The following is a 24,540-nucleotide window of genomic DNA, read 5'->3' as shown; positions in this document are numbered from 1 at the left end:
CTTATAAGACAATGGTTTCAAAACATTTTGCGACACAGCGCTTTCCCTCACTTTCAACAGAAGAGGTCCTCATCGAGCTCTGATTTGAAAAGCTTCGAGTAATGAATCTTTTTTCTGATTCAATTGTGCTGAAAGCTTCAGTGGTTCAAAAAAAGCTTCACTTTGCCATCACTAGAAAACTTACACTAGAAAACACAAACTCAACATACCAATGAGTGGAAACAGGGTCACGTAGACAAGAGAAGGATACGACACAGACTGACAAACACAAGGAGCTTATGAGGGGAAGAAATCAAGAGGGAACAGGTGGGAGAAATCAACACTAATCAGTTAACAAGGGGGGAGGGATCAGACAATTACATGAGCACATGCTCAGAATAACAAAACCCACATGTGCACACAAGACAGGACTTTTACCTGCTTACCTATCAAGTAAAAAAAAACGTCATCTCTGCAGCTACGATTACAAATTTACGGTTCCGGTTCTTGGTATCTCCAAAAAGCCAAGCAGATGTTGATTCTTGTTTTATTACGAGCACTGCCACCTTCTCTTTTTTTTTTTTTTTTTTTTTTTTGTAAGCAGACTCTCCTCTATTCAGTTTTTTTTTTCAAACGGATGATTCGATATTTAGCTGCTCCATGTCACATCAAGTCACATCATGTCACACTCCATTTAACCTTTCTTGCTTGTTGTGACAATATAATTTAAAATCATGAAATTACATTTTAATAATATACTAGATTAATTAAGATTAATTATTACTATTGTGTACATTTAGGTTAGTTTGTATTTCTGGGCATAATCCTGATCACAGTATGGAGCAGAACAGATGTAAATTTCAAAGTAAATTAGAGAAGAATAACCTTTACTGCGTACACAGCAGAAATGAAACATAAAACATTATCCAAAAAGGTCTATGGGTGGTTTGTGAAGTTTGTCTATAATTTTCAGAGACAAATTATTGGAGTAAGTGCAGCTTTCACCCATTGCATGCTCTCCATTTCCACTTGAACTGGGATCACTGACCTGAATAGAGGATTCCTCTCACACACACAAGCTTGCACCATCTGATGTTGTAACAATGACTGGTTCATATAGAAAACATCCTCAATTATGGCAGATAGATTGAATGCTATTAAAAAGTCTCCCTTCCATAAACTTTTTTTTCAGGTTCATTTGCATACTTTACTGTTGAGTGTAGCAAAGTTCGATATGATAAGGAAGGAAGAGGACAAGGGGTCGGCTGGACGGTTGATGCTGTATCTTTATTAAACTCAATATCTTTTCAACACACACTGTGGTGTGGTATCTCAGTAAACAAACGATCGCTCAGTCACTTCCGGGTCGGCACTTCCGGCTTCCGGTAACTCAGTCTCTGTAAGGGGGGTTTGGCATCAACCGTCCGGGCTCTCTCTCTCCTCGATCTCCGGTTCCACTGATGTTTTATCCCCTCTCCGCGCTCATTACTAGAACAAGAGACAGGTGTTATTAATCTGCTTCCAACCCACTCACGTACCGCTTGTCCCGCGGCTCTCTCTCCCGCTGCAGACCTCGCTGAACCACGCCCCCCTTGCCACATACCCCCACCGCCCGACTCAGGCCGGGGAGCCGTCCGGCCTGCAGCCCCCCCCCCCCCATTTCTGGAGAGGAAGTCGGCCACAGCCATCTGAGCACCCGGCCTGTGGACCACCTGGAACTTAAAAGGCTGAAGAGCTAGATACCAACGAGTGATCCGCGCGTTGGTATCCTTCATGCGGTGGAGCCATTGGAGAGGAGCGTGGTCCGAACAGAGGGTGAACTCCCGCCCCAGAAGGTAGTAGCGGAGGGTGAGAACGGCCCACCTGATGGCAAGGCACTCTTTTTCGATGGTGCTGTACTTAGCCTCTCTCTTCGAGAGCTTACGGCTAATGTACAGCACCGGCCGCTCTCCCCCCTCCACCTCCTGGGCCAGGACTGCGCCCAGCCCCCTGTCCGACGCGTCAGTCTGCAACAGAAAAGGGAGAGAAAAGTCAGGGGAGTGTAACAGCGGCCCGCCACATAGAGCAGCCTTAACTCGGGTGAAGGCCTGCTGGCACGGCTCCGTCCATTGGACCGTATCTGGTAGCCCCTTTTTAGTAAGGTCAGTCAGAGGGCTGGTGAGGTCCGAATAATTTGGAATAAACCGTCTATAATATCCCGCCAGCCCCAAGAACTGCCTTACCTCCTTTTTGGTCTTGGGCCTCGGACAGGTTGCAATTGCGGCGGTCTTATCAATTTGGGGACGCACCTGCCCATGACCCAAGTGGAAGCCCAGATACCTTACCTCCACCCGCCCAATTGCACACTTCTTCGGATTGGCCGTGAGCCCCGCTCCCCTCAACGACCTCAAGACCGCCCGGACATGCTGCATATGCCGCTGCCAATCGTGACTGTAAATCACGATATCGTCCAGGTAGGCAGCAGCATATGCGGCATGGGGACGCAAAATCCTGTCCATGAGTCGCTGAAAGGTAGCGGGTGCCCCGAACAAGCCGAAGGGAAGCGTGACGAATTGGTGCAATCCGAACGGCGTGGTGAAGGCCGTCTTTTCTTTGGACAATGGAGACAAGGGGATCTGCCAATAGCCCTTCGTTAAGTCCAATGTCGAATAAAATCAAGCCGTGCCCAGCCGATCAAGCAACTCGTCAACCCGCGGCATTGGATACGCGTCGAATTTCGACACTGCGTTCACCTTGCGGTAGTCCACACAGAACCTGACCGAGCCGTCGGTTTTAGGAACTAAAACGATCGGGCTCGCCCAGTCACTGTTGGACTCCTCTATTACTCCCATATCGAGCATTGCCCCTAATTCTTCCTGAACTACTTTTTTCTTGTGTTCAGGTAAGCGATACGGCCGGCTGCGAACTACCACGCCCGGCTCGGTCTCGATATGGTGCTGAATTAAGTCGGTACGTCCCGGTAGGGGCGAGAACACGTCGGCGAATTCCGCCTGTAGCTTTGAGAGATCAGTGAGTTGGGACGGTGAGAGGTGATCTCCCCCAGGGGCCAATGCGACCGATTGGGCTTTGATGTTCGCCTCTGGCCCGAGATCATCCTCTCCCCCGATCACCGTCGCCAACAACACTGATTCCACCTCATTCCATTTCTTCAGGAGATTGAGGTGATAAATTTGCCGTGCCCCGTTCCTATCGGACCGTATCACTTCATAATCGAGGTCTCCCACCTGTCGTGCGACCTCAAACGGCCCCTGCCACTTCGACATTAATTTAGAGCTCGATGTAGGGAGTAATACGAGCACTTTCTCTCCCGGTGTAAATTTGCGTAGTCTCGTACCCCTGTTATACGACCGGCTTTGGCGGTCCTGGGCTTGCAACAAATTCTCCCTAGATAGCCGCCCCAAGGTGTGGAGTTTTGTTCGCAAGTCCAGCACATATTGAATTTCGTTTTTGGCCAAAGAAGGTCCCTCCTCCCAAGTTTCTCGTAGGACGTCCAGCACCCCCCGGGGCTGTCGTCCGTAGAGAAGCTCAAAGGGGGAAAACCCCGTGGAGGCTTGTGGGACCTCCCGCACAGCGAATAAGAGGGGTTCTAACCACCGATCCCAATTTTTGGCGTCTTCCTGTACGAATTTACGGATCATGGATTTAAGAGTGCGATTAAATCGTTCGACCAAGCCGTCTGTTTGTGGGTGATAGACGCTTGTCCGAATCGATTTGATGCCCAATAACCCGTATAATTCGCTTAGCGTGCGTGACATAAACGCCGTGCCTTGATCAGTGAGGATTTCCTTCGGAATCCCCACTCGGGAGATTAAACGAAACAGTGCGTCCGCAACACTCTTCGCCGAGATGTTGCGGAGAGCCACTGCTTCCGGATATCGCGTTGCGTAGTCCACGATAACTAGCGCAAAACGATGTCCGCGTGCGGATCGCTCTAATGGCCCGATGAGGTCCATCGCAATTCTCTCGAAGGGGACCTGCATTAATGGAAGGGGGCGCAATGGCGCTTTTGGGGAGGCCAGTGGATTCACCAACTGACATTCAGGACAAGACGCGCACCACCTGCGCACATTGTCGTGAATGCCTGGCCAAAAAAATCGGGTCATTAAACGATTCAGCGTGGCCGCCTGTCCCAGGTGGCCCGCCATTGGGTTAGAATGAGCCGCCTGGAAAAGCATTTCCCGGCGGCTCTTTGGTACTAACAACTGGGTTGTATCTACTTTTGTCTGAGCGTCTTGGGTCACTCGATACAACCTGTCCTTAATTATGGCAAAATAAGGATACGTGACGGGCAGGGCGGGTTGAAGGGACTGACCGTCGATAGTGCGGACCTGTTGGAAAGCATGTTTTAGGGTATCGTCCTGAGACTGCTCCAGAGGAAAGTCATCGCGGTCCGAGAGAATCAGTCTCTCGACCCCGCTCGGTTCCTCTGAAGCCGTTTCCGAGGGCCCCGTATCAGTCTCGCCAACCTGCACCCGCACCGCCCCGTTCCTAGCCTGGCTCCCCCAAGCGGCATCCGCGCATATCGACCCCAATAACGCCGGAAAGGCGGGCCAATTCGTCCCCAGAATTAGCGGATGCCGGAGGTGGGGACTAACCGCCACCTCAACACTATGATTTTCTCCCCTGAACTGAATCGTGACTGGGACAAGCGGATATTCCACCACATCCCCGTGCACACACCGCACCTTAACCATGCGGCTTGTATCCAATGCCCCAGGCTGCATCAGGCTTTGATGGATCGAGGTTTGGTTACATCCTGAATCCACCAAGGCCTGATATGTACCCCCCTTGATACTCACAGGAACTTGGTACTCTCCTGCTTGATCAGGGGTGGTCCGCTGGACGTCCGGGACCCGGATCATTGTCCCGATATCCATCATTGGACATCGGTCCACAAAATGGTCCGGGTCACCGCACCGCCAGCAGGCCAGCCCAGGCCTGCCCGCCGCCCCTGCGGCGGGGAGTGGGTTGGAATATGAGCGCGGAGGGGGGGTGGAACCGGAACCGATATCCCCGCCCGACCCCAGCAGCCCCGCCCCCCTGGGCGGGGCCCTCGAACTCCCGTATTGCCCTGGGCCCATTCCACCCCGACCTCTGGGGGGAATACGAGGGGGCCCTGGAGGGCGGGACCTAGGGAGAGGGACAGGAGGAGAAGGAGAGACAGAGGGGGGAGAGAAAGAGGGAGAAGTTAGACGGGGTTCGCCGACCCCTGGGCACGCCACCAGATGGTCCTCCGCCAGATTGATGGCCGTCGTCAGCGACGTGGGCCGGTGGCACTGGACCCACTCGGCGGTCTTCTTGGGAAGCCGAGTGATGAACTGTTCCAGTACCACCAGATCGACGATGTGGTCCACGTCGCTTCCACCGGCCAATAGCCATTTGCGGCAGGCGTCCCGGAGCTGGTGGGCCATCGCGAAGGGCCGGCCGGTCTCCCCCCACTCCAGCGAGCGGAAACGCTGACGGTGTTGTTCGGGGGTCCGACCGACCCGCTGAATGATGGCCCTCTTCAGATCGTCATAATCCAGGAGGTTCGCCACCGGCAGTTGTTGGGCGGCCGCCTGGGCTTCTCCGCTGAGCAATGGAATAAGGCGCACCGGCCACTGTGCCCGGGGCCACCCGCAGGCCTCCGCCGCTTTCTGGAAAAGGTCTATGAAGGCCTCGGGATCGTCCTGTGGCCCCATCTTGTGTAGGGGCACGTGGACCGGTGCGCTGGCGAGCCCGGCGGCTTCGGTGTGAACCTCCCGGTCTATCCAGCTCCGGAACCTCTCGCGGTCCTCTTGCTGGCCGCGGACGATGGCCTCGAATCGACGCTCCTGGTCCGCCCGCAGCTCCAGCATGGCCTGATGTTGATTCTGGTGGAGGGCCGCGAGAGAGGTGATAATGTCCGCAAACGGCGTGGCGGAGGGCGTTGGAGTAGTCATGGCGGCGGCGCGGTCCTACTTCCTTCCCGGGTTTTCGGCACCACTGTAGCAAAGTTCGATATGATAAGGAAGGAAGAGGACAAGGGGTCGGCTGGACGGTTGATGCTGTATCTTTATTAAACTCAATATCTTTTCAACACACACTGTGGTGTGGTATCTCAGTAAACAAACGATCGCTCAGTCACTTCCGGGTCGGCACTTCCGGCTTCCGGTAACTCAGTCTCTGTAAGGGGGGTTTGGCATCAACCGTCCGGGCTCTCTCTCTCCTCGATCTCCGGTTCCACTGATGTTTTATCCCCTCTCCGCGCTCATTACTAGAACAAGAGACAGGTGTTATTAATCTGCTTCCAACCCACTCACGTACCGCTTGTCCCGCGGCTCTCTCTCCCGCTGCAGACCTCGCTGAACCACGCCCCCCTTGCCACATTGAGTTTCTATCCTGCTGTTCATTTAGACAGTTGGTTTATAGCAATTAGACTAGAAAAGTGTTCTTTCATTTCACCTGACACAAGGGAGATATTCAAATAATTGAACCTTTCTGACATAGTACTGTATAGCTTGTGTGTGTGTGTGTGTGTGTGTGTGTGTGTGTGTGTGTGTGTGTGTGTGTGTGTGTGTGTGTGTGTGTGAGAGAGAAGGAATCGTTCGGTTAATCTCCTTGTCTTTTCGCTCTGCTTAAAGAACTTGCAGAGAAAATGACATTTTTATGTCTTTTTGCTCCTATTAACATAGATTGTTTGCTGAGCGAGAGGAAAATTAAGCTTCCAACTTTGCTGTTTCTTTTCACATTTTATGTTTTTTCATTGACAGTCTTGTGGTTGAGTCCTTAAAAAGTAACTAATTGTGATACTTAGTTACTTTTTACATTACTTTTTGTAACTTTTTCTCACCTGGGCTTTCTTGCTTGTTTTTTTAATAACAACAAAGAAGTTCTAATTTTGGCTTTAGACTCTTTACACTGAAAGTTACATGAATCAGCCCCAGGCTGAAATAAATGCAAATTCTTGCATGTACAGTAGAAGCCGCAGCTCAAACAAACCATTCTGGATTGAAGAAGAAGACACAGGAGAAGAAATTAAAAATGAAATGAATATTACTAATGAACATCTAAAGTAATTTTGCTTATTAGTATGGTACAGCAAAGACATGGTTTATAAAGTTAGACTAAATACATAAAGTATATTTTTGCAATTATTGCAGTTTTGCATAATATTATAAGATTACATTACACAATTTTTATACATTTTGAGATTATATATATAATTTCTTTTTTATTTTTTCCCAAGTGAGACAAGTAAATGCCTGCTCGCATTTATTCTAAAACTACAATGACCATCATGTTTACTTACTCATGAGCCACTGGGGTGGCAGTGGCTCATGTAGGTTGTCTACAAACCGAAAGGTTGGTGGTTCGATCCCCGGTTCCACCTGACCAAGTGTCGAGGTGTCTATGAAGACACCGAACCCCAGCTGCTCCCGACGAGCTGGATGGCGCCTTGCATGGCAGACACCGCCGTCGGTGTTTGAATGAGTGTATGGATGGGTGAATGTGAGGCAATATTTAAAGCACTTTTGATGGCCATAGGGTCTTTTGAAAGCGCTATAAGCGCAGTCCATTTACCATGATTTCTATCAGTGTAGGGATAGGAGAGCTGTCAGTCAATAAATGGAAAAAACAAAGTAACTTACGTTACTTATTTGAAAAAGTAACTCAGATATGTTGTAAATTAAAAAAGGAATGCGTTACTTTACCAGCTTGAAAAAATTAATCTGATTAATTAACTCAAGTTACTTGTAATGCATAACTGTTTATTTAAAGTTATAATAATACACTATTGATTTCCTTTTTTATTTTAATGCACAAATACTTACAGAGAGTACATACATAAAATGGTAAACTTCCAGTCTTTGCATAAAAAAAAAGAGCAAAGAAAAAAGCATATCATGTATTTTTTAAGCATTAGTTAAGCTCTAGCAAAATAAAACATTAACTATTCCATTTCAGAGACCATCTTTGGGGGAAAATTCATTATTATTTGATGTACCTGGCTGGCTCACTGGCATGATTCAATAAACATGAAGAGACCTTTTCAGCTGGTGGCTGTCGAATTGTGTTAAGAAAGTGTCAGATGATGCCCTGAGGAGCTCTTACCTTTGACAGCAAACATGAGGTGCATTTTATACATTAGCCATGGTAATGCTGACTTACAGGATCACTAAAACTCCTGACATTAAACATATAAAATGAGAGTAGATGAAGGCATAAAATGTGCAAAAGTATGATCAAGTATCTCCTTTTTCTCTCTAACTCATTTTAATGCCCCTTTGCCGTCGATTTGCACCTTTTTCATTATGTCACTCTCCTTGCCATGCCCCCAATCTTCCTTTATTCGCTTTTTTCAACCTGTAAGTATCTGTCTCTCTTCAACCTGTTGCTCTCTCCCTTATTATTTGGCTTCCCATCCTCTCAGCCTGGCCTATTTTGAATGACTCAGTCTGCACGATAAGGATTTCCCTGCGAGTGTTCGCCCCAAGGGAACACCATCAATCTGCACCCACTGCCCTCTCTTCATCTTCCCATGCCTTCCAAAAAATGGTGCAGGCTAATGTAACACATGCTGTGGCAACTGCTCGCAGACTTGATGTTCCACCCCAAAACACACTCCATATACACATACATACTCCCCTTCAATTTCAATACCGGCCACCCTCACACACTCAGCAGTGGTTCGGATTGGAATTACTTTTGCACAAATATCCTCTAAATGCGATATGGGTTTTCTACAGAGCTGTGAATTCTGAAACTCAACACTCTGGCTGATAAGATTGCATCAGTGAGTGAGGGATTACTGTTTGCTTTGACATCTCAATATCACAAGAAATATCAATAGTGCTTGTATGGGGAAAAAAAACTTTAACAGTTATTTATTCTAACTATACGAACTATGTATACTAACTCTCATTATAGTATGATTAGCCTGCTAGCACTTAATTTTGATGGTCCCCCAAAAGATATTCTACTGACTGTAAGTCTAATCGTAACACCTAACCCATCCTAACAGTCTTATAGATCCAGATTTACTAACAGCTTGGTCCAGCGTAAACCCTCCAGCATAGTTTATTTACCTCAAGTTGTTAAAAACTACTGTAAGTTTTACAAAATACATAAAATAGCGTTGAAAAGGCATAGCCAGGGTTATTTTGGTGGTTGACATTATTGCATTTGTAGAAGTTTTAATTGCAGAAACTTTATGGGGGGAGAGGATTTAAATTAATAATTTAATAAAGTTTGTGTTAGGCTGGCCATACTACCCAAATTTGAGCCCAATTTGCACCCCCAAGCGATTGCACTGATTCAAGGCTTGTCACAAACGACCTTTCATTGACTTTTTTGTCCTCAGTTTTGTGGTGACATTATGATTATTTTACATGCTCCTGTCGCGTTGGAGCCACCACACAATACCAAATCGTGAATATCAAACACATATCTACATTCGGCAGATGTGTGATCTTGGGGTCTGGACATATGTGTGTGCATTCAAAGGATTATAATGCTAAATGCAAATAATCCGGCATGTGTCTGTCTTCTTTAATTTGCGTGTCATCACTTGATCACGGGCAGAACATTCTACTCCCATTGGTGCTTTTATAGGATTGCGCTCTCACACTAATTTGCCCTGTTTAGAAAATCTGTCCCCTAGTCGTCTAGAGTCAACTAATACTCTAATAATGAGAGCAAGCTGACATGTAGTTTTCAATTTACCTATAGAATGTCCTAAGTGGACCATCGGAATAAAGTGTAACTGAAAAGCCTGTGATGAAAGAGTAAAACAAAAAGAAAGAAAGAGCTTTTGGTAATTTCAAGGCTCAAGAATTTCCTTTTGTTAACTAAACATTTTCCAAATGTATGTGTATTGATTAACTCTGTTGAAAGATTCAGCCTATGATTAGGTTTCTGTTTGTGAGTCTTTATCACGATAAAACCCTAAAAATAAATAATAAATAACAGTAGGGGACACAACTTTCAGACTGATAACGGATGTCTTTATCTGGGAAAGGTAAATAATGTGGCTAAATGGCTGAATTCACTCTGGGACAAAGCCTCTTCCATGCAGCTCTGTCCGAAATTGATTTGGTTCTTCTGTTCATCCCATCAAACCCAATACGATACACATCTAAAGCACTCCCACCCCTTCTCAATGTCCCATCCTTATCCCTCTGGAGGCAGGGAAACTCCATCCATCACTGCCCTGGAAGAGTGCTCCTCCACCAGTTATCGTGTGACCCATCAGCCCTGACTAGGAGTCTGTCTGATGAACCCAATGATTGGCTGTCACCCTTCCGATTTGGTATGCCAACACTCTTCCTGCTCTAAACACACACATGATATTGCCTTACTGTCCTCTGGCCATCCGTCTGCTCTCACTGTCACTTTGTCTCCTCTTGTTGCTTTCTCTTGTTTCCCTATAACCAGGCCCCTTGGTTTTTTCAGTGTGTGTATGTGTGTGTGTGTGTGTGTGTGTGTGTGTGTGTGTGTGTGTGTGTGTTTATATGACAATTGGTTTATTTACCTGTTTTTCTGTCAAGCAGAGCACATCAGTGTGTACCTTAATATGAGCCAGTTAAAGTCCCTCTGAAAAACTTCACCTATCACAACAAAAGGCATGGTTTTGTAAAAAAAATTAAATAAAAATTAGACTATCAATGTTTAAGATAAATAAAAAGGTAAAAAAAAGAGGAAGAGACAATTTTAGAGGACAAAGTGGGTAAATGGAAGACAAAACGACCTTTCAGACCTGCTGCTGGACAGACAGGATGACTCTCCAGTTACTGTGTAATACATCATGCAACAAAGGTGCAACAAACTTGTGAGTAAACTAGCTTTTTATATGTAATAGTAGTCCCGGGGAGGCAAATTTTGAACTTTTGCAGTACAATCGACTTGGATGTTTAAGTTATTTCAACTTAAATTATGTTAAAATGACTTTAAAAAATGAGTTACATCTTGTATAACTAATAAAAACAAGTTTAACATTTCTTAACTTATCTTGATGAGTTAAAACAATGTAAAACATATGTTGTCATAACTTATTGAACATATAATTTCAATAAGTTCAATAAGCATGTCTGTGTGTTTTGATAAAGACGTTAACGAGCCCTGTGAGAGAATCATCCCGGCCCTCATGTGAACTGAAATGAAAGGGGAGCTGAAGCTAATTAAATATGCAAATCTTATCCAATCCTAGCTGTGGGCGTTTACTTCCAAGTCTCGAGTGCGGCACGCCCATCACAACCCAGCGTTCATAAGACCAGTGTAGTCTCAAAACCAGTGTAGAAAATAGCCTATTACTTAGTAAAAGTAGTATATATATATACATATATATATATATATATATATATATATATATATATATATATATATATATATACATATATATATATATATATATATATGTATATATATATATATATGTATATATATATATATATATATATATATATATATATATATATATATATATATATATTTAAAGACAGTTCATGACACCTTTAAATAAACACACACACACACACACACACACACACACACACACACACACACACACACACACACACACACACACACACACACACACACACACACACACACACTAAAAAAAGCTATTTTAATTAACTCAAATTAAAAACATAAAACTACATTAATTATCCTTATTAACTGACCAAAGTATTACAAATGTGAGAAGGATAAATACAAATGTTTTATACTGTTGTCTGAGGTCAACTAATGTAACGTTTGTGTGGTTTTTACATTCAAAAACATCATAACTAATAAGTCATAGGCTATTTTCTACACTGGTTTTAAGGCTTTTGGGTTTTGATGGGAGTGCCACACTGAAGACTTGGAAGTAAATTGGATTCTCAATATTTCTGCGGAAGTAAATTTTATTCTCAATATTTCTGCATCCAGCATCTGAGACTTGTTTATTTTAGATGCGATTACGTATAGATGCGCACACAATTGTTTTCTGGGCCTGGTGTCTATAAAAGCGTTTCTTTGTCTAACCCCTTTCCTGATGGGGTTACAATGGAGCATTTAGACATACTCATAGTAAAAAGACAGCTGCTCATACGTTATTCTGAATATACACATAACCAATATATATATTTAGAAAGCCAACACTTGAGAGGTCACAGCTGAATACTCAGAATTACTCAGACAGTTATTAATATAGAGATATATAGACTAAAACATAAAAATAAAACATTTCAATATTTTAAATATTTTTCATAATGTATACAAATATTATGTGAATGTAGTATACCGACTTATAACTACAAATAATCTTGGTTAAACAGCTGTTATCTTGGGAAAAGGACATTACACAAATGGGTGCCAATAATTGTAGCCAAAGTGAACTAGGAAAAACATTTATTTCATAAGGAGATGTTCAATTGTTGTTCAATTGTTTTAGTTCAATGAAAGGTTACAATTTTGTCATAATAATAATAATAATAATAATAATAATAATAATAATAATAATAATAATAATAATAATAATAATACTTTTTTTTTATTTAAAAAGCGCAGATTTATTTTCACTGGCGTCAATTCAAGGGTACCAATATTAGTTGAGGGTACTGTAGGGTGTCTGGTTGTACATACCATTATCTGGTTCAGCAAATCATATTTCCTATTTTGCTACGTACTGTAAACATGTGTGACAATTGGGATTAAAGATGAAAAAAGCTATGTATGGTACATGAGCCTACATGCAGACTATATTTTCCCCAAATAATGCTACTCTGAAATTCTAGCCACACATCAATAACATACTCACTTTCTCTATTTTCCAGTTTTCCCCCTTCCCAATCCACATATTTCATACTTACCTGTTTCATGAATCTTGCCTTTGTTTATAGTTTGTCCAAATTAAATTTTAATTTCTCCTTTGGCAGTCACTGAAATCAATTCCTGGGTAAACCAAAATGGAAAAAAGAGAATAGGAAACAACAAAAAAAAAAAAAAAAAAAAAAACCTTCAAAATCCTCCACCGTTGCATCATCCAGACAGTTGTGATTCTGAAGGAAGCAGATTGAGGGAAAGACAAAGGTGGCATTATTATGACAAGGCGATCATTTGCATGAAAAGACAGCATTAACATGCAGTGCAACAATCACTGTAATATTACAAAACAACTGAACAACTGTCAATAAATACTGAATTTTGTTTGGAATTAGCTAGATGGCTAGATAGACATTGCTGTTGTATTTACCATTGTTAAATGGAAAGAAAGAAAAATTGTTTTAAGTTAAAAACCCAAGAGGCACCGCAGAGGCAATTCTAGCAATATCAGTATTCATACACTCAGACATCAAGTTACCTTGAGCTACATTTAGGTGTAAATAAACAAAAACCACCATGATTACCTCAACAATGATCCCCTTTCCATCATCATCCTTCTAAACTTCATTGTGGTCCCCAGCTGCAAAGTACTAGTACGTAATGGCTTCTTATTGGATCTAAATTGGTATACATGCCATGCGGGGCCAAAGAACATGAGATGTTAGTATTCATCCCCATGTTACTCTCCTAGTTTTCTGAGGGATTAGTATCAGTACCAGTTCACATGTGGTTATGGGTTGCTAAATGACATCATCTCGGGTTTCTCCTTATTGGCTGAAATGAGAATAGCAGGCAAAGTGTCAGTACTGTAATTGGAGGTTTAAAGAGCAGGTCACATTCTGCACCACAGGAATTGATTCAGAGAATTTTGGAAGATAAACTAGTGCATTTCTGCATTGCTCCGAGTAAAAAGGAGATGCAAACCAAGGGCCTTGCTTTTGTACACTAGTTCAGTCAACAAAAGAGTAATACTGACTTACAGTACTTAACAGAAACAATACTGGCATTTGTGTGTTTTGCTTTGCCAATTACAGTAATAGAGTACCATTTATGTCACAGAAAAAAAATCATGCTTTGTATGTCATAATTATGATTTACAAAAGTCATATTTATAAGATGAAAAGTCTTAATTATTGCATACTTAGTCATAATCATGAAATGGAAAGAAATGTATAATTGTAATTGTGGCAATTATGACTTAAAATGTCATTATCATGATATAAAGGCACAGTTGAATTGTGATGTGATCCTATTATCGAACTCTTAACAGGATCCTTGCTGCACTATTCTGAACACACTGCAGTCTCTGCTAGCTTTTCTTAGGGATCCCGATGAGAAGTGCGTTACAGTATTCCAGTCTGGAGGAGACAAATGCGTGGACCAGTTTTTCAGCATCCGCTAAGGTTAGTGTTGAATGGAGTTTAGCAATATTTCTGAGATGGTAGAAAGACGTCTTGCAGAGGTTTTTGAAAGTAATCCATATATGACATCTTTGGGTAAATTAGAATCTCTTGAAGCATCGAAAATACATTTTTGTCCAAAAATAACAAAAACTACAACTTTATTCAGCATTGTCTTCTCTTCTGTCTTTGTTTTCAATACTCAAACAAAGATTCGAACGGTTATGAATCAGTGTATCGATTCAGAATTCGGATCGCCAATGTCACGTGATTTCAGCAGTTTGGCAAAGATGTTTTGCCAATTGTATTTTTTTTTCCGTAACTGTGAAATATTATATCATAACATAAATTTTTGTCATAATTTATCAAATAATATTTTTTTTTCTTGTGTGGGGGAAATTATATATATATATATATATATATATATATATATATATATATATATAAAACTACTATTTACACTTTAATATGTACAGACTATATTGCTATTTAAACACTCAGTTTCAGTCAATCTCATGTCAATCTTGAGTACCTATAGAGTAGTATTGCATCCTTCATATCTCCGAAAAGTCTTTAGTTTTATTATATTTATAAAATAAATATAGGCTGTACCGAGTCTTTCCAGAAAAAAACGAGCGCCTGGATGCGTATCGTGTGGGGGGAGATAAAGAATGAGGAGTGCGAACAAAGCAGTGACGTCCTCAAGCGTGGAGAAAACCCATGCTATTGATCAGAATCAGATTCGGAGACTGAAATAAATTGAACAGGAGAAACAGCAACAGCAGGACGTCCGTCTCTGTGGTATGTACTGTATTTAGCGGCCTATCAACATTTTTGTGTGTTTACTCGCAGTTTATGAGGACATGATTCGGTTTATGGACTAGTGTATGCGACTAAACGAGCAGTAGCAAGCAAAACGGTTTTGCACGTTAGACTAGTGAAACGTTATACAGAGAACAACAATGGAGTAACCGTCAGCGCATTTGAATGACAAAGCACGCGATCGTGTAGTTTACTGATGTTTACTCACGCGACGATAGCCAACAGCAGAGACATTTGAAGCAGTTTTACTCACCGGCTGCTTCCAAAGCAGGACCGAACCTTTATCGCTGGGACCGCTCCGTCAAAAACACACTTCTTTGGTATGATTTGGTGAAGTCCTGTGACAGCAGTGGCGTGGAAATCCACTTTGAAACGCGACTGACGCAATGTTGTGAAGCTTCCCGTCATTTCTGCGTTCAAGTCGGTTCAAATGCAGCGCTGCCTTCCCGGAATGCTGTGCTGAAGCGTTGAAGTCGCTCGACGTCACCCATAGGAATAAAGCGGAGCGCGGCGCGTGACTATAACGGCATAAGTGTTCATGGACGACTGGATCTGCAGCTGAGCGAGTGTTTATGGGCGTGCATTTCCTCTCTCGCTCTAGTCACACACGCGCACCCTACCGGGAGAAGAGCCCGTACGGCCCATACAAGGACCTTCCGCTCTATCGACGTCAAGCCGACCCATACTCGAAAAAAATGCTCCGAAACTTGTGAGAAACCGGAAGGAGTATTTTTGACACAGAAATACTCCATCAATCGTCCAACATTAATTTTTGAAACTTTGTCTATGTTTAGGATGGGAATCCAAGTCTTTAACAGTGTAAAAAGCTCAGTATGCATGAAACAGCATTTCACCCCCCCCCCCCCCTTAAATAGCAGCTAACACTATAAGCACTTAGTGTAAAAAGCACCTATAATTTGCCTTTCAATAAAATCAGTTTGAGCATTGATAGGAGGCCAAAAACAAAAAACAAAATGTTTGAAAAATGAACATAGGTTGAGTGTTAATGTAAAAATATGCATTTCTCTCTGCATCTGTGTCCTTAATTTAGAGTTACTTGGAACGACAACGATATTGTAAGAATTCATTCTATAGGCTTTTCTTAATTGGAATTCCTTACACTTCCTTTCACTGCCTGCTGGTTTGACAGAATTAGCTGAAAGTTAAAGTGCACAAAACGGTAAGTTTGTAGACTTCTGAAATTAAAAAGCAGAGAATAAAACAAGCTTTCTATTTTAATGAAGTCATTATGCTGGCTTTTACAAAGCCGATTGTCTAGTCATTTTTGAAAATATAACCTGTCAAAGAAAAGAATTCGTCACAGAGGCTAATCTGTCTGTTTTAATGCTTAAATGTGAACCAAAAGAAGACAGAACAAAATATGTTGGTTTCTATTAAATTAAATGCATTTAAATGAAGCTTGAGTAATTTGAGTAAAGCCTGCAAAAAATGAAAACCTTATGACAATGATAACTGAAAACGATTTAAAAAAGCAATTCTTTGGACCATCGTCGTTATATAGCATCACTCAACAATGAGAGATTGTCTTTTAGCGCATTCGAATTCTTACCTCTAACCTCTGTGCAAGAGCCATTACATTACAGTGATGAAACTGTCATCTTATTGCATTCCCTCCTCTCTTTCTCTTAACTGAGCGACTCATTTGGTTTCATCCTCCTCTATGTGGTATTGATTTCATTGATCGCTGCCCATGATGGCAGAGTATTGTTTGCTGTGAGGTAATTGTCCCATCATTGGTCCTGTGATGAGACTCTGAGTCCTCTCCATACATTTACAGCCTCATCGTTCCTGCTAGGGTAACTTCTAAAACTGCTGGGGGAAAAAATACATAAATTAAAGGATAAAAATTCACTAAACAGTTGCTGAACTTTTTCCAAATGGTTTTGCAGCACACACACACACACACACACGCGCACGCAGTGACATATGGGGACATTCCATAGGCGTAATGGTTTTTATACTGTACAAACCGTATTTTCTGTCCCCTTACACTGCCCCTGGCCCTAAACCTACCCATCACAGGAAACATTCTACATTTTTACTTTCTAAAAAAAAAAAACTCATCCTGTATGATTTATAATGATTTTGAAAAGTGAGGACATGGCCAATATCCTCATAAGTCACCCTCTCCTTGTAATACCTATGTAATACCCATGTCATTATACACATGTGTGTCCTCATATGTCACAAAAACATGTGTACATCACAAAAAATAGTTCTGTACTGTGTGTTATTTCAGGAGCTCAAGTTTTCCCAAGGAGAGTTTTCACATATTATTTTTGTACACTGTAAAAAAAGAAGAAAAATTGTCTCCATATTCAAAAATTTCTAGTGTCTGATCACATCTTTTTTTCAGTTTGCCAAATTGAATTTCTGTGAATTGATGCAATTTCTAATTGGATACCTGCATTTTTTTTCTTTACAGTGTAAGCATGTTTAAATGAATGAAATTTCAATGTTTTGATATTGTCTTTATGCACCAATTTTATCAATTCACCAACATATTTTAACTAATAAAGTAAATATTTTACTTTAACTATAACTGACAATAAATATGATATGACTAAATATATTGACATTTAATTGCAAAGATATTTCTGTCAGAAGTAAAAAAAAAAAAAAAAACTACTAAAAAACAACAACGTGTAAGGAGAACCAAAGAACACTGCACACAGCAGCAGCCGCCTATAATCTATTATGATAATTCACTTACACAGTCTGTTACCCAGTCGCTGGGTGTGGGAGTAGGTGTTACATGCCCTTTGTTTTGTGATCCCAGAGTTCTGCACTATGTGAGGACGGCTTCGCCTTTCCCTAAGCCGGGCCTGATGAGCCGGAAGGCAGTTGTCATGAAAATGAGTGTGGCTCATTATTAACTTGTGTCGCCTTCACTGAAATGGCTTTGCTTTCGCGATTCAGCATGAAGATGGTTCAGCTCTTCAATTAATCTTACTGCTTCAACATTAAGTATCCACCAGCCTACATTAAAATCACACACGATCAGAGCACGCGTTCGGGGCACTGATTTGGCTTATTCATGTACCAATGGCATGACATCAGAAAAATAATCCAAAAGAGTCCACATTGTTATTGAGTGGCTGATCCTGGAGAAATTTAAAGGAAAAAAGCTTTCAAAAGGGACCTGAAGCACCATGGAAAAATATATTAAAAAAGTTGTCCATATAATTTATACAAGTCTTCTGAAGCTATATGATAGCTGTAACAAATTGAACTTCAGGTTGGCAGATTTGTCTATTTCTGCAACGTTGGCTGGAACAATAACACACAACATGGATAATTTAATCTCAGGTAATGTGTATGTGCTTTATCTAATGTTTAAAACTGTATAATGTGACTTTGAATATCATTTAGTTTTCCCAGTAGTCGTTCTAAAAGCAACAATGGATAATCACTTCAGAGCTTGAAATTAAACAAATGGAAACAAGAATATTCAAACCGTGAACAAACAAGTATATTCTATGACAAATATTGTTTTAGTAACTCAGCGTGTATTTTTAGTAATGTTAAAATGGTGTAATATTTGTACATTTGATTATGCAGTTGTCGTCAAAATTAATCTCTCTCTGGTGCCATAGCATTGATTTCTCAATGTTAAGTGGTCTCTTAATTTTTTTCAGAGCTGTATAACACACACACACACACACACACACACTCAGTCGACTTACCTTTATATATATATTATTAAATATTTACTTACAGAATACAAAAGTGAATATCCATAATCTAGAAAACAGACCCAGATGTTCAAGGACTGACAAAAATTACATCACATTTGAATACAGATAACTAAGTAAGTAAGTAAGTAAGTAAGTAAGTAAGTAAGTAAGTAAGTAAATAAATAAATAAATAAATAAATAAATAAGCGAGTATCAGTCCTCATTTATCCTTAATATTCTTGAAAGTGAGAAATATTGGGGGTAACTTTCTTAGTTTTACATTGGTGTGGACAGACCAATTGCTTGTGGCTGGAATTTTATCGGGTCACGAGTAGTTAGGGGGGAAGAAAAATGTTTGTAATCTTTTTTAAAACATTAATCTAAGAAATTATTTAACTATTTTCACAGACAGTTCGATATGACATTGGATTTAACTTTTTAAACATGTCACCAAAAAAACTTTTATAATCAGGAGGCGTTCTCAGCACATATCACACAGAGACAGCGTGTCCACAATGACACACAAAGAGATGTAGCGGTTTCTGAAATACATTGCTAGATTGGCACAGGATTGTTCCATGTCTCAACACACTTGGATTGAATCCTACTATAAATTATTCACATTTTAAAGCCACTTCAAACTAACATGAGAATCAATTATTCAGAGGGAAAGTAGAAGCCAGTCTTCACCCCTGTCACAGAAAAAAACTGTGTACATACGTATAAAAGAAGAAATGCAAGTACCTTTAGAATAAGGTTTCTCAAAAGTTCCCATAAAAAATAAAATAAAATAAAATAAAATTAAATAAATAAATACATAAATAAACAAACAAACAAACAAACAAACAAACAAACAAATAAATAAATAAATAAATAAATAAATAAATAAATAAACAAACAAACTGTTGAAAAGAGCTTAAAGAGATAGTTCACCCAAATATGTTACAATATTCTGTTGTTAATTACTCACCCATATGTCGCTCAAAACCCGTAAGACTTCAATTCATCTTCGGAATACAAATCTTTTTGATGAAATCTGAGAGCTTTCTGTTCCTCCATTTGGCAGCTATGCAACTACCACTTCTAAAAGTTCATAAAGATCGTAAAACTGATCCATATGAACTGAGCGGTTTAGTCCAAATGTTCTGCAAAGACTTGATCGCTTTATATAATGCACAGATTGAATTTAGGCTTTTATTCAAATAAACATTGATCAGTGAACATGAACAGAAGCTCAAAACGAACTCGCTTGACGTGTGAGAATGAACCTCTTGTTGAAGCTCAAACATGTTGCGTAACACAGGAGAACGAACCTTATTAGTTCTTGAGGAAGCTTAGCCATGCTGCATGAAACAAGATCATGAACCTAAGATAAACAAAGTCTTACGGGTTTGGAACAACATGAGGGTGAGTAATTAATGATAGAATTGACATTTTTGGGAGAACCTTTCCTTTAAGGCCACCAGCATATGTTGACCATGACCATGTGAAGCCATATGGGCATGCTGGTTCAACAATATTGCAGTTTAAAATAATAGTTTCAATTTATGAGTTCACACTCACAAATATGTCAGAATAAATGACATGCCCTCTCCATCGTGCTGTCTGAGTAGAGGGCTCCGCGCTCTTTATTTGTCCCGAAACTATAGTACTCCCCCCGTATTCCTGGCTGTGGTAGGAACAAGCCAAGAGCCAAGAGTCGTGTGCTGAAGGGATGTTGAAAACAGTTAAAAAAAAAGGGGAGTCGACTGAGTGTGTATATATATATATATATATATATATATATATATATATATATATATATATATATATATATATATATATATATATACATATACAGTCCCTGACAAAAGTCTTGTCGCTTGTGTACAAATTGACCTAAAGTGCCGCTGAAATATATTTCTAATCAATATTTTTTTTTTACAAGAAATGGCTCATTTTAATCCCACCAGCTTTTGTGATAATGTTTCAGTGAAAAACTAAACTTTCAAAAAGTATTCTAATATTCACAGCTTGGTAAAGCCCATTGAGTCAATTTTTGCAAAGACATAAGTGTTGTCGCCTTGTCATATGAGCTTCACCTGTGACTAATAATGGATCAATTAGGTCTCAAGTGTGTATAAAAAGAACCCCAGTACGCTAGACCTTCACATCAACTGCAACTAGACCTCTGCAAACATGCCTAAGATTCACCCTGAGACTAAAGTTTTGATTATCAAGAGGCTGAAGACCAGATCCACTGCTGATGTGGCAGACACCTTCAATGTGTCTCAGCGTCAAGTACAGAGGATAAAAAAAAGATTTGAAGAGACTGGAGACGTTTTTGACAAGCCCAGGTCAGGCAGACCCCGCAAGACAACTGCTCGAGAGGACCGTTTGTTGGCTCGAAAATCCAAGGCCAGCCCATTTTCCACTGCAGCAGAGCTCCACGAGACCTGGTCACCTGAAGTCCCTGTGTCAACCAGAACAGTTTGTCGAATTCTGTCTCGAAATGGCCTCCATGGTCGAATCAGTGCCCAGAAGCCAGCACTAAACAAAAGACAATTGAAAAACCGTGTGACATTTGCCAAGGCCCACAGCCTGCTAAAAGGATGGACGATGGAAAAGTGGCAGAAGGTGGATTTTTCAGATGAATCTTCTGATGAATTACACCACAGTCGCCGCAAATATTGCAGGAGACCTACTGGAGCCAGAATGGATCCGAGATTCACCCAGAAAACAGTGAAGTTTGGTGGCGGAAAAATCATGGTCTGGGGTTACATCCAGTATGGGGGTGTGCTCAGGTGGAAGGCAACATCAATAGTCTAAAATACCAAGAAATCTTAGCTACCTCTTATTCCCAACCATAAAAGAGGCCAAATTCTGCAGCAGGACGGTGCTCCATCGCATACTTCCATCTCCACATCAAAGTTTCTCAAGGCGAAGAAGATCAAGATGCTCCAGGATTGGCCAGCCCAGTCACCAGACATGAACATCATTGAGCATATGTGGGGTAGGATGAAAGAGGACGCATGGAAGACGAAACCAAAGAATATTGATGAACTCTGGGAGGCGAGCTATTTCTAACACCAATTAATTAATTAAAAGTCAGGTTAATATCAGGTATTTATAGAAAATAGATAAGCGACAAGACTTTCGTCAGGGACTGTATACACCTGTCCATCAAAAGCAAATAGAACCCATTATAATCACATACACTGTCTAGAATGGATATAGGTGCACATCAGGCCAAGGAACCAAATTTGGCCATACTTCACTTGCTTGGGTCTGCTGAAAACAGGACAAATGGAAGAGTAAAATAATGTTTGCTCCTTTGACGTGTTCATTTGAAACAGATCGTTTGTGTTTATGTACAGACTTTCATCAGGAACAAGTGGATGGTTTAATTTAAAATTATCGTGTCAGAGGAATATATGTTTGTTCGGAGCATTTGAATGCAGATTGTTTGTAAATGAGGTTCACATGAAACTTCTTTTGAGAGATGAAGCAGCAAACTAACCAGCTACATTACAAATTGGAAGTAAACAATTGTATAATGCTTTTTATGTAAATTATGGTTCTATGTATGGATAAAGTTTTCCAAAAACATGCAAGCAATAGGGTATTAGTACTTTTTCCTGTACTATGATGTTATGTTAGCCAATTGTAACAGTTGTAGTTTACTGACAAGCCGTTGCAGACACGCAATTTACAATTTAAATCAACACATAAACAAACAATTTTGTGGATATTTGCTATGTCTGCTCTGTGTGTGTGTGCTAAATATTTTTTAAAAAATCATGCCATGACCTCTTTAATATTTTTGTGGAAACTTTTTTTTTCAAGATTTGTTGATGGACAGTCAATCCAGAAGAAACTTTTTTTTTGGAATATAATTATTTTGTAACTTTATAAATGTAATTACTGACACTTCTAATTCATTTGATGTATCCTTGCTGAGGATATTAATAATAATAAAAAAAGTATTAATCCCAAACTTTATATAGTATATTAGAACAGTGTGTGAGAACTAATTACCATCTTAAATACTCATTTAAATGAAAATTGGTGAATTACCTTTTCAGCACATTTAGCACCTGTTTAAACTTTATTACTGATGGTTCGTGGTTCGCATATTTTTCCACTGAATTTGGCGGTAAAGTGTCACAACTGTTTCAAATAGTCTTAAGTTGTTTCCTTTTCCTATGTTACTTTAATTTCCCATGGGGCAGTTTTGTGTTGAGCTTTGGTTCACATAGCGACTGTAATGACAGCACCAGAAATTTTTGTTTTTGCAAGGTATGGAATTCAACCCCTTTTTCTTTTTGTCCTTCTGTCCTTTTTGCTGAAGTATTGTACAGTCCTGATGTATTTATTGAAAGTGTACGCAAAACCACTGGGCCAGCAGGAATTAGTTACACTGAAACTTTGCGTCTGATGTCTTGGCCCGAGATCTGTAAAGCTGGGTCGGGGTGAGGCAGTCTGTGCTGAGATCACTGGGTTTTATATGAAGGCAGTGCCATACCTGTGATGCCATCTGTGCCACCCGGCCTGCTGCGTACATGGTGCCACCTGCCACTGGAAAGCCCTCGATGAACACATCTCTTTCACTTGTCCTCTAAGGAATATCTATTAGCTGAGGTCAGAAAAGACAGAAAGGAAATATTAAAGGGTTAGTTCACCCAAAAATGAAAATTCTCTCATTAATTACTTACCCTAATGTCGTTTGACACCCGTAAGACCTCCGTTCATCTTCAGAACACAAATGAAGATATTTTTGTTGAAATCGGATGGCCCAGAAAGGTTTTTAATTGACACCAATGTCATTTCCTCTTTCAAGACCCATTAAAGGCACTAAAGACATCATTACAAAGCCTATCTCACAGTGGCTCTACAATAATTTTATGAAGCGATGAGAATAGTTTTTGTGTGCAAAAAAAAACGAAATAACGACTTGTATAGTGATGGGCCGATTTCAAAACAAAGTTTCGAAACATTATATATCAGTGTATTGATTCAGGATTCAGATCGTGTACCAAACTGTCAAACTGCTGAAATCACGTGACATTGGCGATCCGAATTATGAATCAATATACGCTGATTCATAACGGCTTGAAACTTTGTTTTGAAATCGGTCCATAACTATGTCGTTATTTAGTTTTTTTTTTTTTTGTGCACAAAATCTATTCTTGTCGCTTAATAAAATTATTGCAGAGCCACTGTACTGAGATGGAATTTTTAACAACCTCTTTAGTGCCTTTTATGGGTCTTGAGAGAGGAAATGACACTGGTGTCAATGAAGGCCTTTCTGAGCCATCGGATTTCAACAAAAATATCTTCATTTGTGTTCCGAAGATGAACGGAAGTCTTACCGGGTGCCGAACGATACGAGGGTGAGTAATTAATGAGATAATTTTCATTTTTGGGTGACCTAACCCTTTAAGTAGTACAATTGACATTTGTACAAAAATCTTTTTAATTTCCAGAATATGAAAAGTATTGGGACAACGCTCTAAATCATTGAATTCAGATGTTCCAATCACTTCCATGGCCACAGATATATAAAATCAAGCACCTAGGCATGCAGATGCTTCTTCAAACAGTTGATGCCTTTTAAAAGATTACAACTGCAAAATGTATATTATATAAAATTCAACCTGCCTGTAGTCCACCCACATTTGGCGGGTGTTAACGTAAAGCCCTGAGCACTATTAAAGCAAAATCACTTGAAATTGTGCTGCTGGTCTGAATATCATAATGCCTTAGCTCTCAGAGGGCATAACTTGCCATTTGAAATAATAATAATAATAATAATAATAATAATAATAATAATAATA

The 24,540-nt window shown here is 40.6% G+C and overlaps 1 protein-coding gene across 1 annotated transcript; it reads right to left on the bottom strand.

Moving 5' to 3' along the window:
- Positions 1-1,230: 1,230 nt before the first annotated feature.
- LOC137048250 (uncharacterized) lies at positions 1,231-6,317 on the bottom strand. The gene is made up of 2 exons (XM_067426328.1): positions 4,779-6,317; positions 1,231-1,467 (listed from the first exon to the last, which is right to left on the bottom strand). The coding sequence occupies exons 1-2, from the start codon at positions 5,898-5,900 to the stop codon at positions 1,465-1,467; spliced, it is 1,125 nt and encodes a 374-aa protein (XP_067282429.1). The 5' UTR covers positions 5,901-6,317; the 3' UTR covers positions 1,231-1,464.
- Positions 6,318-24,540: the final 18,223 nt, after the last annotated feature.

The sequence above is a fragment of the Pseudorasbora parva genome, chromosome 19 (assembly GCF_024679245.1).
Source record: "Pseudorasbora parva isolate DD20220531a chromosome 19, ASM2467924v1, whole genome shotgun sequence".
Taxonomy (NCBI): domain Eukaryota; kingdom Metazoa; phylum Chordata; class Actinopteri; order Cypriniformes; family Gobionidae; genus Pseudorasbora; species Pseudorasbora parva.
The sequence above is the reverse complement of the archived record's forward strand: the minus strand, read 5'-3'. Positions and strand labels throughout refer to the sequence as shown.